The sequence below is a fragment of the Scomber scombrus genome, chromosome 12 (genome assembly GCF_963691925.1).
Source record: "Scomber scombrus chromosome 12, fScoSco1.1, whole genome shotgun sequence".
Lineage (NCBI taxonomy): Eukaryota > Metazoa > Chordata > Actinopteri > Scombriformes > Scombridae > Scomber > Scomber scombrus.
This window is the reverse complement of record NC_084981.1, coordinates 8,614,956-8,629,409: the sequence shown is the minus strand read 5'-3', so window position 1 is coordinate 8,629,409 and position 14,454 is coordinate 8,614,956. Positions and strand designations below refer to the sequence as shown.

The 14,454-nt window shown below is 44.2% G+C and overlaps 1 protein-coding gene across 1 annotated transcript in view; it reads left to right on the top strand.

The window, feature by feature from the left end:
• LOC133992351 (arginyl-tRNA--protein transferase 1) overlaps positions 1–14,454 on the top strand; it is a 51,919-nt gene that overhangs the window by 29,702 nt on the left and 7,763 nt on the right. The window contains 3 exon segments of the mRNA XM_062431091.1: positions 111–210; positions 13,780–13,788; positions 13,790–13,901. Coding sequence (XP_062287075.1) covers positions 111–210; positions 13,780–13,788; positions 13,790–13,901 — 221 coding nt within the window.

The following is a 14,454-nucleotide window of genomic DNA, read 5'->3' as shown; positions in this document are numbered from 1 at the left end:
TGCTGAAGTGAGCTGTCATTAAAGTATAAGCTGAATGCATGCATGCTTTTTCTAAATGCATGAAGAATTGTACCTGTCTAAAAAGTGTTTTCACATGTTGTCTGTTGCAGGGAGATCTCTTTCACCAGGCAGCTTCAGAAACAGTCCCCCAAACTGTGCTACTACTACCTGGGCTTTTACATTCACTCCTGCCCCAAGATGCGGTATAAGGTATGCATAGTCTCACATTCACATGTTTCTCAAGTTCTTCATCTGTATATAAACTTTTTCACAGCAAAGAATCTCATTTAATAACCCAAAGGACTTCAGTGTTGTTCTGACAACCAAAATTCTGATGCTTAAAAAGATGAAAGTCAGCATTCACCATTGAATTGTATACTTAAATGTTGATCATTTGATTAAGATATGTTTTGTCAGTTGAAATTGATTTCCACATCACCTAAAGTATTTTTTTTTTTACATGGTATCATACTATTTCAAAACATGTTTTTAATGTTTTAAGTGGACTGTTGCAACACTAGAGGATCCTTGTGCGAGTCAAAAACACTCTTGAAAGTGTAAATGTAATATCTCATACATCATGCAGACTCTTGCTCTGTTGTAATACACTTCTGGGTCTTACAGAACCTCAGCTGTCATTTCTGGACACTGTTAACAATAATCATTTTTCATGGATGTGCAGAATTTAACTGGATAATGCTTTATAGTCATGCTTTGTTTATAATATGTCACTAAAATTGCAGGTTTTTTTTCTGTGACCCTGAAAATGTCCAAATGATACATGACTAACACTTCATTTTGCAAGCCCGGATTGCATGAAACAAATGTGTCCGCTCGATCTGTTGTATTAATGTCTCATACTGAGCTTCACTTCCACAACATCTCTCTGTACATGAGAGGCTGTCAAGATATCTGCCTTTACTGTAACATTATCGTGTGTGGAGGAGAGACAGTTAAACTATTTTAACTATATATGGACACATCAGCATAATGTGTAATCTCTCTCTCTCTCTTCACATATCATCTCTTTCACCTTCCTGCTGTTGCACTCTTCCCTGAATGGGTCCTCAGCCCCCCCCCCCCCCCACACACACACTTTTTCCCCTTCTACTTTTGTTATGATAGGTGCAACGGCCTCAACAGGGGTCTACTTTTTTTTCACACCATTTTCATAACAATCCTGCCACCTGTTATAATTTTTGCAGGAGAACTTTTTGGACTTTTTCTAAATCTACCAACAATACATTTTTTTAGGAGGAAATACTTGAAATGATGCAGCGGTGAGCAAATGAATCAACCGTTGCTATACTTAGATATACGTTTGTGAACCAGACACTGTCTGTAAAGGGAGAGCGAGAAAGAAAATATGGTAGAGTGGAGAGAGAGGACGAGGCTGCTGAAGACATTAAAGGTTGAAGGAGAGGTCACACTGGAGACGGCAACAGTAAATCAGCAACAAGATAAAATGTATGGCACATATACTGAATATGCATATTTTTACACCGTAGCTGATATGCTGTACAATAGACATTTTTACTAAAATGCTTAATGTATACGAATGCTGTAACCATCACTCACAAATCTGCTCACATTCACACCAAGCACCTCTCAAAGATCTATAGCTCGAGGAGGATGGTAAAAGAAAGGAGCCTTTCCAAGCCCATTAGTTTGGCCAAGATGTACCATTCATCCCCTCTTTCTCTCATTCATCTACTAATTCCTCTATTTCTCTGTCATTTCATTCAGATGTTCCCAGAGCTTGTTTTCTGTCCATGGGAGACTGATGTCTTGTTGGGGATTATGGCAAAGTGCCATATCTTTTTATCCATTTACATCTTGTTTTGGGGTTTGCATAGTGCTCTGCCCGTTTTCTGTGTATGGAATGCATGTGAGTGTGTTTGCTCTGTTTATGTGTATCTTTGTGTTGAATCTTGATCGCGATGTTTGTCTGAGAACGCTGTAACCACAGCACCTAGCCCCCCCTGCATTGGTATTTACTCCCCCCAACCCCCCATATCTGCTCTTGTGTGTTTGCCATTGCAGCGTCTTGTTCACAACCTCCCCACTTCTCCCTATTTTACCCTTGGGGAGGAACACAGAACAAGGGTGAGAAGGTTGCCCAGTTCCCACCTTAGGGATCTCGCACTCCCACAGGAACACACCCGCGCTCAAACACACTCTCAGCACATGCACAGTGTCTCGCTGTATTGTCTGATTTGCATATTAGCTCAAGTAGTTCATTAATGCACAGACATACTGTGGAATTGTTCAATTCGTTAAGACGGGGAGCCCCTAAACTCTGATGTTATTGTGTTGGTGGTTTTCTGGTTTCTGGATCTTAGTCCTGCTGCTCGCCTCTTTAAGGACCAAAACACCAGCACTTGAACCCTGCTGGACACCACTCAAAACCCTTGAACACCACTCCTTCTCTCTATTTTGCTCACCTACCCCCTCCTTTTCCCCTTGCCACTTCTTCTTTAGGGAACTCTCTGTACCCATCACTTTCTGAGAACATTTCCACTCAAATGTGGATACATTTAAAAACACAGTGTTCCTCTCCAATTGGGATTTCATGCACACTGAGGTGGTGTTTTTGAGATCCAAAAGTCTTTTTGGGAAATGTTTGGAAATTTTCTTAAATTGTAGTGAGATTTTTTTTTTTTGAAGGGGTCTACGACTGTCTGCTTGTAAATCCTCCACCAACACAGCTGATATACTTTATACCTTTACATTAATAAGCCAACTACCTTTCACATCCAATTCAGTCTGATTACATTAGCTGATATTTTTCTGCTTGACTAAAAGATACAGCAGCTGAGGGATTTCTGCTGTGGTTAACAGGTAGCGTTTATGAACTTGAGTCAGATCAGAATTTAACATCCATTGAGCTAAAAACAGAGGGGAAAACATTTTTTCACTTCAAAATTGGACTGCAAAGTTTCAGTTTGTGCGGATGGAAAACTTTTAATTCACAAGCTGGGATTTTAATGTATCTATAACATGGATGTGGCCTGAATTTCAGTGGAAGCTTAGAAGGCCTTACTCAACATAACATGCTGACAGGAATACTAAACACAATCTAAAACCAGTTTCCTCTCTGCGGAATTTCTTGTGATTGTTCATAGAGTCCTCTCATTCCCCCGGGAGCAATAGAGCTGCATTGTTTATGAAACTGACACCAGCAGTATTGTGGAGGGCTTTTTATGGTGACACTATGGAGTCTTCATAGACACGCTGCAGAGTTGTTAAAGTAGTGGTAAGGTAACACTTTTTTTAAGCCTCTACCTGAGATTTTCTTTTGTCTGTTCTCTCCCCTCATCCGCTCATGCTGCTGCATGTGTGCGTGGGATTTGGCTGGATGACGCTTCGAGCCTGAGAGTGGAGCGACTCTCATCTGTGTTTTCAGACTATTCTTGAGTTCTACGCTGGGAGGACAGTCCTTTCCGCTGGGTCACATCTCTGCATGCCCGGGTTGAACAGCTACATGTGTGATGGGTTGAAAAACTTCTCAGCGATGCCAAAGCCTGGACGTGGTCCTGTAGAGCAGCCTTAAAGGGTCTTAGAAGACTTGGAGTTCAGCCAGGAACAGGGGGCTGCCTGGCCAGTGTCAGGCCCTCTCCTTTGTTGTCAAAGCTGGGACGGAGCGTCCCGCGGAGCCTTGCTGGTTTGGCTGGTGGGTTCAGGGTTCGACGTGACATCCTGCCCCTGGCTTCTGTCCCCAGTCCTTTGGCCCTCCCCGGCCCTCTGATGTTGAGCTGTGGAGAGCAGAAGGTGAAGCTGTTGGAAGCTAAATGAGAGCAAAGGTCTTGGCCCTTCTGCCACTCTTTCTTTTTTCACATTTTCCTCTAATGTGCAGCTAAAAAGCCTTCTGTATGAACCTCTCTCGTGACTGGAGGAAGAGTATCTGAAACTTTGTGGGTTAGAGAGCTAAATTCTCTGGCTTGTTGATATTAGTCTGAAATGTCATACAGCATATTTGTAGATTGTTTGGATGGTTTGTGGTCAGATGTGAACAAACACTGAAAAGGGTACATCTAGTGTTTGCGAGGGCGTATTGCAGCCTTTCAGCGGACGTCTGGTGACAGGAGTGCATGCACATTTCTTGGGGCCTCCTTAACAAAAAAAAGCCTGTCAGTGCATGCTCAGTAAAGTTCAGTCTCCAGCAAAGGCATTTTGTAATAAGCCTTTATCTGGATGCAACCCTACTTTATACATCTGTGAAAACCTTAAAGTTTGAGTACTTCAAACTGCACTTCAACTCACACTTTATTTTCACCATATTTAGCTCTCTTCTCCTCTAAAAACTTCACCATCCAGCTTCAGCAGCTCATAGAATTGTGCTCAGTGTCATACGTTTTCATTTTACAAATTTCCACTTATTATTTTGGACAGAACAAGAGCAAACAGATCCATGCCACGTTGTAGTAATTTTCCATTTCTTTGCAGAAAGTTGTAAAAGTAATACGTATGCACTGGTCTGTGTAAGTTATTTTAAAGCATAGAATAAGCAGACTTTGATGATAACAAACGACCCACTTGGCTTTACCAATCTACCTAGTCTTAACAGATCCAGCCCTTTTCAAACACGACATACACGCACACACTGTACTTAGACATGCACTTACACACACACACACACACACACACACATGCACACACACACTTAGGTTTCCACGTACAGAATGCCCAGTTGTACCCAGTTGGTGAGGGAGTGAGAGGGTTACATGAAGTGGCTCTTATTCTTGTTATTATTGTTCACAGTGAAAGAATGTCTCGCTCTGAGCCCAGGAAACCATTAAATTTTCCACAGAGAAAGAAGAAAGAAGGAGTGAGCGAAATGAGTGAAAGGAGGAGGAAGAGGACAGATGGAGAGAAAAAAAAAGGAGTGACAAAATGTGTGCCAAATGAGAAAAGGGGGAGGCAAGATGAAAAGGAGTATTCGTTTCCTAGCGGTACTTCACTGACTTTTAAAGAGCCCTTTCGCGGCAGCTGCACCTCCGTTTCCCTTTCAACCCGGCTCCTCCTCGCCCCTACAAACAACAAACACTGTCAGAGAGCCGGTCAGTTCTTTAGCAACAGCCAGCAGTTTTCCACATGGCCAAAGCTTTTGAATCGAGCGCACCCGAAATTAATCCATCCAGGTGTCAGCCGCTGTGCAGACGAGTGTGTTAGGACGCTACCGATGAAAGAATTTGATGTAGTTTTCAGTCAGTCGCTGTTTCGCTAATGTTTGCCCTAATCAGTGTGCGCCTGCAGGCTTCTGTGTCACCTGCTGCATGATCTCAGCTCTCATGACATCAATTAGACATGACAAAGTGCTTCCAAGCTCAAACATGAACATCAGACTTTGTTTTGTCAGGACACACACACACGCATCCACACTCGCGCGCAGACAGGTATTATATTTAAAGTCGATCAGCTGATGGCTACTAAAAGTCTCTCGTTCGCTTCTTTCCTTTCCTCCCTTCTTTCATTTGAGTTCAACTCAAACTTTCATTCTGAAACGGCTGATCCAAAAAGAGAAACATCTTTCTGTATCACTGCAGTGCCATCAATAACTAGCAGTGTGTATTATTGTAATGAATCTCGCCTCTCAAACAGTCTGTCGCATCCACAGGTACGCAGTTGCAGGTTATGACATGCTTAAAGGCTCAGAGCCACAGCTATCAGGACTCTGCATGCATGTTTTTCACTCAAGGGGCCCATTCAGACAGTATGTTATGTGTACGTGTGTGACCTCACATTCTGCGTGTCACTTGTTGTACATCTGGGCAGATTAAGAGTGACAGTGAGTGAGTTTGAGGCATCTAGAGGCCCCCATCCCTACGTCTTATGCTACAGTACACTGCTCTTGTTTTTTTTGTGTTTTTTTTAAAAGATTTGTTTGATTCCTTCATAAGGGCGTTTCTTTCTCATGTATTATTGTTTGTTATTGTTGCGCTATCGGCATAAACTTTATAACCATGTGATAGATTTGTATTGGGGAAAAAAAGGTTTGCAGTGCAGTGTTTGTGTAGGACTGTGGGTTTGCGCTTCACAGTTCCCTACAGGTCCAGGCACAGTACAGCCACCCCCTCTTTCTCTTTCTTTCCCTCGTTTTTTGTTTTTTTTGTTTCCGATCTTCTTTCAGCAACTGTTCAAGAAAGCGGCCCCCATGCTGGTTTGGGATGAAAGATTGATAGAGGCAAAATAGCGAGCCGACTGACGAAAATTCAGCCTGATTTCATTTGGAGATTTAAAAAAAAACTAAAACCAACAAAACGTGGCGACACATTTTGTTCATTTAGGCTGTTATTACAGGGCCAGCAGGCAGGAATGGTATGTATTTTGCATTGGGTGGATCCTGTTTCTCCAATTGTCATATCTGCACGCTTAGATGCACCAAGTCACAGTGGCTCAGAAAGAGGTGGTATAAAGTTACTGTGGTGAGTGCAGTGTTCCATGTCAAAAACCTGATGGCCTTTCTCATGTGTTTACCATCATTACTTTAGCTTCATCTTTTCCATTGATTAAATGCTATTCACAAGGTTGTTTTTTTCTGCTGTGCCAGTACCATCGTTTTTCCCACAATCCTCATGTTAGGAAACCTGTGCCCATCAAAATGAGATCAAACCCAAACGGGCCCATTTTCACCCTCTCTGTGAAATTTATAAGCCAAAGCATGCCCCTCTCCTTTTCCTTCCAACCCTCTCTCTCCCCTCCCCCCCTCCCGTCTTAAATTTGGAGCCTTTCTTGACAGAAACGCAGTTGTTTGATTTAGCTCGACAGGAGACCACCAACAGTGCGCCTCTCAGCAGTAACATTTGTTTAAAGTTTTTGATAATTTCTCTTCTCTTTCATGCCTCATCATCTTCTTTTTCTTTTTTCTTTTTTTTTTTCACAGTGTGCCCTGCCACGGTTGTGTTTTTAACAAATCATTAACAGGCTGCAGCACAGTCTGGGGGCAGCCGATGCTTGGCACCCCCCTCGGAGGAGTGCTGACAGGGTGAGGGGCTCAAGGAGCAGAGTTCAAGGGGTCGGGTCAGACGATTCAGTCTTACTGCGGGTGGAAGGATGGAGTTTTGGGGGTCGTGGTTGGCGGTGTGAGATGGGTAGGAGCCAGCGGGGAGGGGGAGGTAGGTGTGAAGGTCACAAGGCTGAAAATGAGAGTTTGGAGATGGTGTCACACTGAGCAGATCCAGAGCCCTCTAGCTGCCAGCCTGAGGTGTTTGCCTTGCCATTAACTTCACTATTTATTTTCAAACCTGCTGCAGCTGCACCGCTTAGTCTGAAACGCCTGGTTTATTTTTTGGCAAGGGAATGCATTCAGATCTTTGATAAGCACTAAGCGAGCAGAATGAGCTGCTCATAAATGCAGAAAGACATTTACGCAGAGATTGGGTGAAGGGCTCGGGTTTGGTCTTCTAGTTGGATGCTTGAGGTGGGGGTTTTAAGACTAAGATTAGGGGCTGCGGTTCTGACTGCAAGTCAGTAAGCTGTGGTCTGTGTCAGACAGGCGTAACAGCTTGCCTGCCCATAAAGACCAGAGGAGATAAAGAGATAAAAGTGCCCAGTCTGCGAGCTGATGCCCATAAAAGCGCTGCCATTGGTTCTCGGGGCTCCGTAGAAATGCGATCCTGTAAAAATATTTTCTCCTCATTAACCTGTCATCCGTGGAGCCGTGACGCATAGCCAGGGCGAGGGAGTGATGGGACAGAGTGGGGTGGGTGGCGGAGTTGTGTGTGTGTATATGAGGAGGAGGGTGTGTGTGGGGGGGGTTGTCTAGGGGCCCACGGGGGGGAGACTCACTAGCCTGTATGCTTTATTTGAAGGTCATCCTGTGGTAATATGTTGAGCAGGGTGAAAAGGCCTTGGCGGGGCCCGAGTGTTTAAACAGCAGCAGTTAGTGTAAATCTTCCCTCAAAATGCAGACCCCAGACATGTTCAGGGGCACTTGCACACACAGACCTCATCATCATCATCACACACACACACTCAAATGCATATGCACATATTTTCCCAGACTGGCAGTGAAAGTGTGTTTTCGTGTGGTCCGCCGGCCGCTCCGAGGCGTGCCTTGTTTGGACGTGTCTTTCATTGGCGCTGTCCTTCTGTCCAGCCTTGGTTCTCAAAGCTGTTTGTCTAGCAGCATGTGTGTTTGTGTGAGCCACGCTGTTTACGTGTGTCCGTCAGCAGCCAGAGGCCCCACAGCCACGTCGCCTTGTCTGGGCAGAATGTGTCTCAGTGCGATGTATTGTGAGAGCCGTGTGTTTGAGAGAGAGAGAGTATGGATGTAGGGATCAGGGCCAGTGTTTATTGGTTTTTTGACTGAGATCGACTGAGTGTGACCCTGGGTCAGAGTGCTGGACCGGGCAGCCTAGGTTAGGTCTCGCTCGGCTCTGGGTCACACTAGGCCTCTTTGTGCGCCCCCTTCGAGTTCAGGCTCGGAGACCACAACACATGACATGGTGACCGCGTATTTGTCTGTTTGGGTCAAATATCCATGTCTTTTATAAGAGTGCTTGACCAATGTGTAATCCCCATTCACTATTGTGTTCATGCTCAACCTCCCGTAGTATAAAAAAAACAGGGTCCTTTTTAGCTCTGCATGTTATTTTTGGATAACATATCTTTTGCCAGAGACAAACAGAGCAAGGTCTCACATTAGTGACCTCATCTTCTCTGCGACCACCCTTACATCACCCTTGTGGAGCCGCTCTGTCTCACACTAAAGTAGGTGCTCAGTTGACTCACAGATTACTGTATAACTTAATGTGCTTCTCGGTACAAAGGCACATTAAGTTCTTTGAGACTGTGTTTTGACATTCTGAACAGTGCCTGACTTATGGACACACACAAGCACGCGCACACACACACACACACACATACACACACACACACACACACACACACACACACACACACACACACACACACACACACGTATAAAGGGACACCTCAGCTAGGGGTAGGGTTGGGTGAAAACTCAACAGAAGATATGAGCAGGAAATCAGCAGCAGATGTGGGTGTAGAGTAATGCAGATGGAGGCAGGGAAACCCTCTCACTCGTACACATGGACTCTGAGTACACCTCCTGTCTTCTGGTCTGAAAGTGGATCACTTTGAACCACGATGGTGTGATGAGCTTTCGCAGCGCAACGACTGCAGTCAGCGTCGAAAAGTCTCCTTGTGCTGCCAGACCTTTTAAAGAGGTGCTCATCAAGAACAGGAACATCTAGCAAAAGGTCACCGGATCATTAGATATGAGGGAATTGTTGTATTTGATAATGATGGGAGAAATAAAAGATCATGTCATAAAACTATAAAAAATTAAATAAATTAAGAAAACTGGAGAAAGCACAAAACAGAGTGCTTTAAAGTGATACTAATTCTTCTTTTAGGGCTCTGGCTAGCGTTATTTAAATTATGGATTCATTTGCAGATTATTTTCTTAATGAATTGATTCGTTCCTTAGTGTACAGAAGGTCAGAGCATGGTTAAAAATGTTTAGTTTGCTTTTATCTGACCAATTCAAAACCAAAAGATTTTCAATTCAGTTTTATAGTATAAAAGAAAGAGAAGCAACAAGTCTTCACATTTAAGACCCTGAATGAATGCTAAAATGTTAAATGTTGAAAAAAGAATTGATAGATTATATAAATGAGTGGCTATAACTACTCATACTAACTGCAGAGTTTGTTCCACACTAAGCCACCATTGCTGCTAAAGCATAAACCACATCCCCTCCTGTGCTCCAGAGAATGTGATACATGTTTTTACAGAAGCTGAATGTTAAAGTTTCACTGAACTACAATATTTAACTGCTAACTGGTTGAGTCATAATGCGAATAATACAAATCAGTATTTTTAACCTGTGCTGCACCATTTTGGGCAAGTCTGGGAGACTTTTAGGTGGCGGTCTCTCTTGCTCTGTGAAAGTTGTCTCCCCTTCTCCACATTAACCAAACTCATGTGTCTGCAGTCTAGTCAGGCAGGGAGGGAGGAAGAAAAGAAGCAGAAAGCGGTGTAGGTTTTCATGAGGATTCCTTGGCTGCACCGAAGCACTCGATTTATGCGTCTGATTAATTGCTTTTCATATAAATCATAGGTATGGGCTCGGGGCATTGCTCCTATCTCGAGGTGTGTGAGAAAACAAGGCAGAAATAAAAAGGACGGAGGCGCACAGGGCGAAGGGATAGGAACAAGGTGACAGTTACGTGTTTGAGTCTCTCTGAGCTGGTAATAAAGTTCAGTCTTGACAGCGGGGGCCCCTGCTATCTGCATGTGCATAAACGTCTGTGTGGCCTGAAAAGAATGAGCGATGCTGTGTCACAGAGGGGCTCGTAGTGATAATAGATCTGCAAAGTATTGTGTAACGGCATGTCAAACCCTGCGGAGATACGTGTTTATGCGCTCCTGATGATTGGGATTATGTGGTTGTTTACACTGGGGCAAACTGTTATTCAAATGAGGTTGAGTCATTTTCCTCTCTGTCTTGTTAAAGTTAAGCTCGTTGGGAAACCTGCACTGTAGAAGATTGCCTCCCTATAAAATGCTGACCTCTGCACACTCATTAACAAACGTGCAATGAAACAATGGAGTCCACTTGTAAATGTACAGCATTTTATCTCTAAGTTTCACCCCGTTTACTTAGCTGTTTTTCCTCTCGTCTTTATCTCAGCCACTCTCTCTACTTAAGCTCCCCCCCCCCCATTTCTGTCTCCTCCCATAGTTGCCAAGTCCTCTGTCTTCATTCCAAGCTTCCAACATCCTCTCAGTGCTGGGCCCCTCCATCCTGGCAGTCAGGCTGCTCCTATCACTTCCATCAGCTCGCCTCAATCCGCGTCTCAGCGACGTTAAATACCATCCCGTTACTTATCTGCACCTAATTTCCCCCTCTCCCGTCTCCCTCCTATCTCCCTCTCATTTCTCACACCTTACGACGGGCAGGCCAAGTCTGTCCGCCGAAGTTCGCGCACGATTCCTTTCTTTCTTCGCTCCGCTCTTTCATCCTCTTTTTCTGTCTCTCCCAAACGAGCCTTTCAGAGACTGTCAGTCATCAGCATCACCTCGATATCTGTCCGAACATGCAAGCACGGAATAGAAGGAGTGACGGATTGGGTATTTAGAAAAGAGGGAACGCAGCCACTTAAGAGAAGAGGACTAAACAAAAAAGATTTTGTAGGTCTGGAAAGCCTCATCCTGGTGATCATTCGAGGTGCTCGGTTGTGACGTGATTGACTGGACGCACATTCAAACAATGTTGCAACATGGCTTTCTGGCCATTCACATGTAGTCACGCTATCACTTCCTGCAGCTTTTTTAAGCCTACTCCTTCACTTCTGTTGCTGAGAAGTGAAGGAATAGTCCATTTCACCTCCTCTGAGCCTGTGTTTGCGTTGCTAACAATCCTCTCTTCCAGGGATCTACGTTTTAGGAAACAATTACTGCATTCTCTGTTAGCATGAGTAACTGCTAGAGAGAGAGAGAGAGAGAGAGAGAGAGAGAGAGAGAGAGAGAGAGATTGTGAGCCGGCTGACGCAGAAACAGAAAACACTGCGCTGAAGACGAGCCAAGGAAGCTGCAGGGGTAGCTGTGAATTACTAGGGCCTTCAAGCCAACCTGGGGAAAGGGAAATTAAAAAAAAAGAGGGGAAGATAAAGCAAGCTAGTGAGGAGGAGAGATTGTAGTGGTGAGCTCAGTCTTCACTTTCAGTCCAATAAAGAAAAGAAGCTGACAGCTGACCAGGCTTTCTTTTCCCCTCTTCTTTTTTTTTCTCTTCTCTTTTTCTCTATCCTCAGTCCAGACCACTAATAGCTGTGTCCTCTCATAGTCTTCATCCTTCTTTGCATCCTTTATTCTTTTCGGGGGGAAGAATTGAGGAATTGTGCTTGGGCCATGACCAAACTCTGTGTCTCATTTTGGTTGGATAAGCCTCACTCACTTTCTCTCTTCCTCTCTCTCTCTCTTCCCTCTCTCTCTCTCTCTCTCTCTCTTCTCTCTCTTCTCTCTCTCTCTCTCTCTCTCTCTCTCTCTCTCTCTCTCTCTCTCTCTCTCTCTCTCTCTCTCTCTCTCTCTCTCTCTCTCTCTCTCTCTCTCTCTCTCTCTGCAACCTTTATAGCAAAACACTGGATATATCATTTTGCATTGTAAACCAAAAATATAGGCCTTAAAAAATCAGGAATTTGCTTCATTCCCATTCTTTTATTCTTTGTCACTCGTTCACTTTAAAAACTACCCACTCCATTCACTCTCCCACTTTATTCCTCCCTTCTACCATTTCTTTTAGCATCCAGGTTGATTTGAGGCGCAGCGTTAGGATGCCAGGAAGTATTCGCACCTGTTGTGTTTATATTGAGAGCAGGTGTGTGTGTGTGTCCTGTGTATAGAGGTGTGCCCCGCTGCAGTGTTGAAGGAGTCTATAGAGGTGAGGCAGAGTGTGAGAGTGTCAAGCTGACTGCGCTGACAGTTGTGGAAGGCTGCACGTCGGCGGGACGCGGCGAGCATCCGATAAATGCGTGTGTCCATCGCAGCATCGGATGCATAACATTCCACCTCCATCAATCTGTTAGCAGATGCACTTAAAGCATGTTCGTGTCTTTCGCTGCAGTCTGAATTTCCTTTTTTTCCCCTTTTCTTTACAGCCTGTATTGACTGTATGGATTTATTGATACATGGTGATTTTCCTATAGTGTTTGGCTTCAGATGAGGACAAGAGAAGAAGACCCCACCCTGAGGGAAAAACCTGAATATCTATACCTCCTAAATTCTTCTGTTTTTCATTTTTCAGAATTATAGCTCATTCTCATGGCAGCATATTTGCACAAAGTTCGTAGTCAGAGCGTCTGTGTAGCAGTAGCATTTTTGCCAGGGTTGGTATTTACTCCATCTTGCTTATTTTAAGTTCTTCATGACATCTGTGTTTTTTCTTTTTGTTCTGAGTTTAATCACCGAGCACTTCTTGACCTCGGTTTTGTATAAAGTGTGTGTTGATGAAATCGTGGAGTCATTGTCCTGCAGTTTAATGTCTTATAAACTCTAAATATTATTGTGTGTGCTGAGATGGTGCAGCGGGCCCGGTTGCAGGCGCCTGCTTGTTTACAGAGCTATCTCTGCAGTTTGTGTTTGTTTGGAGCCGCGTGATAGAACGCAGGTTCCTGATAATGGAGTCTCCTTCTCCTCCTCCTTTCTCTGTTCAGTCCCCCCCTCACTCACTTTTTTTTTTTTTTTTCTTTGCCCCGCAGCTGTTTTTGTTCAGCTCAGTTTACTTTCCATCCAAAATGTTAGGTCAAATACAGACTTGTACCCGTTTCACAAGCACACATCACAATATGCTGGTGTGTTTACATTTCCTGCTCTCCACACGGCAGACAACATAACACCGCAGACAAAAGAGAACACGGCTCAAACAAAGAATTTTAACGGGGCAGAGTCTGATCCAGCTTTTAGCCCTGGGTTTTAAGCGGGGTCACCTGGTTGGGGTCAGTTTACAGCTTGTCAAACCTTTAACCCCAAAGGATCACCGGGGCAGTGTGTGTGAGAGTGGTGGAACGAGGGCTGAAACTAACAAACTATTTTCATTATCGGTTTTTAAAGAGTCTCAGAAACTAAGATGTTATCTTCTCTTATCTCAAAATACTTGTTGTGTCAGACAAACCGTAAAAACCCCAAGATGCTGAATTTACAGTGATGATAAAGGATATCTTCACCCTTAAGATGCTCTGTTTTGCTTTTTTAATGGAATTTTCAAGCTTTCAACAGTTGTGACCATCTCTCTCTGTTTCTCTCTCAATCCTTCAGGGGCAATACCCGGCCTTCAGACCTCCTGTGCCCAGAAACCTACATCTGGGTACCAATAGAGCGATGCATACCCCAGCTGGACAATACCCGCTACGCTCGTTTATGCCAGGATCCCGATGCAGGTACTGTTTACACTCCACTGTTATCACGATCATCACTTAACATTTTGATCTACGTTTGCGAGTCTTCGCACTCGCTACCAGGCGGCGTGCAGTCACTGAACAGAAGGGGAACAGGACCAGCTCCAATGACACAATCTGCTCTCCTCATGATCCCTCATTGCGGTCAGAGCAAAAGCCTAGTGCTGTCATTATAAAAGGGTCATGTTGTCGTTGGATGAATAGTGATATTGGGGGGTAATAACCCTCATGCATGAAGATAGACTGGCAGACGCCCATCGTCTGGACTGGCGGAGTGTGAGATGAGGACCAGTGAGTGTTTAAGAGAGTGTGAGTGAGTTTTAAAGTTTTTGAAAAGAGGGTTTTGAATTATTTTCTCTATAAGTGCATAGCTACAGAGAGACTCATAAATTTTATGTCTCCTTATTCCTTCTCCACTGTTGATTCTGCATTTCTTTTGAGCTGGGAGTCTGACATTGCTCAGCTCTGGAATGAAAAGGTGGAAGGTACAGACCTAAAAGAAGGATTACTGTATGGGTACTGCAGAATTCTTATA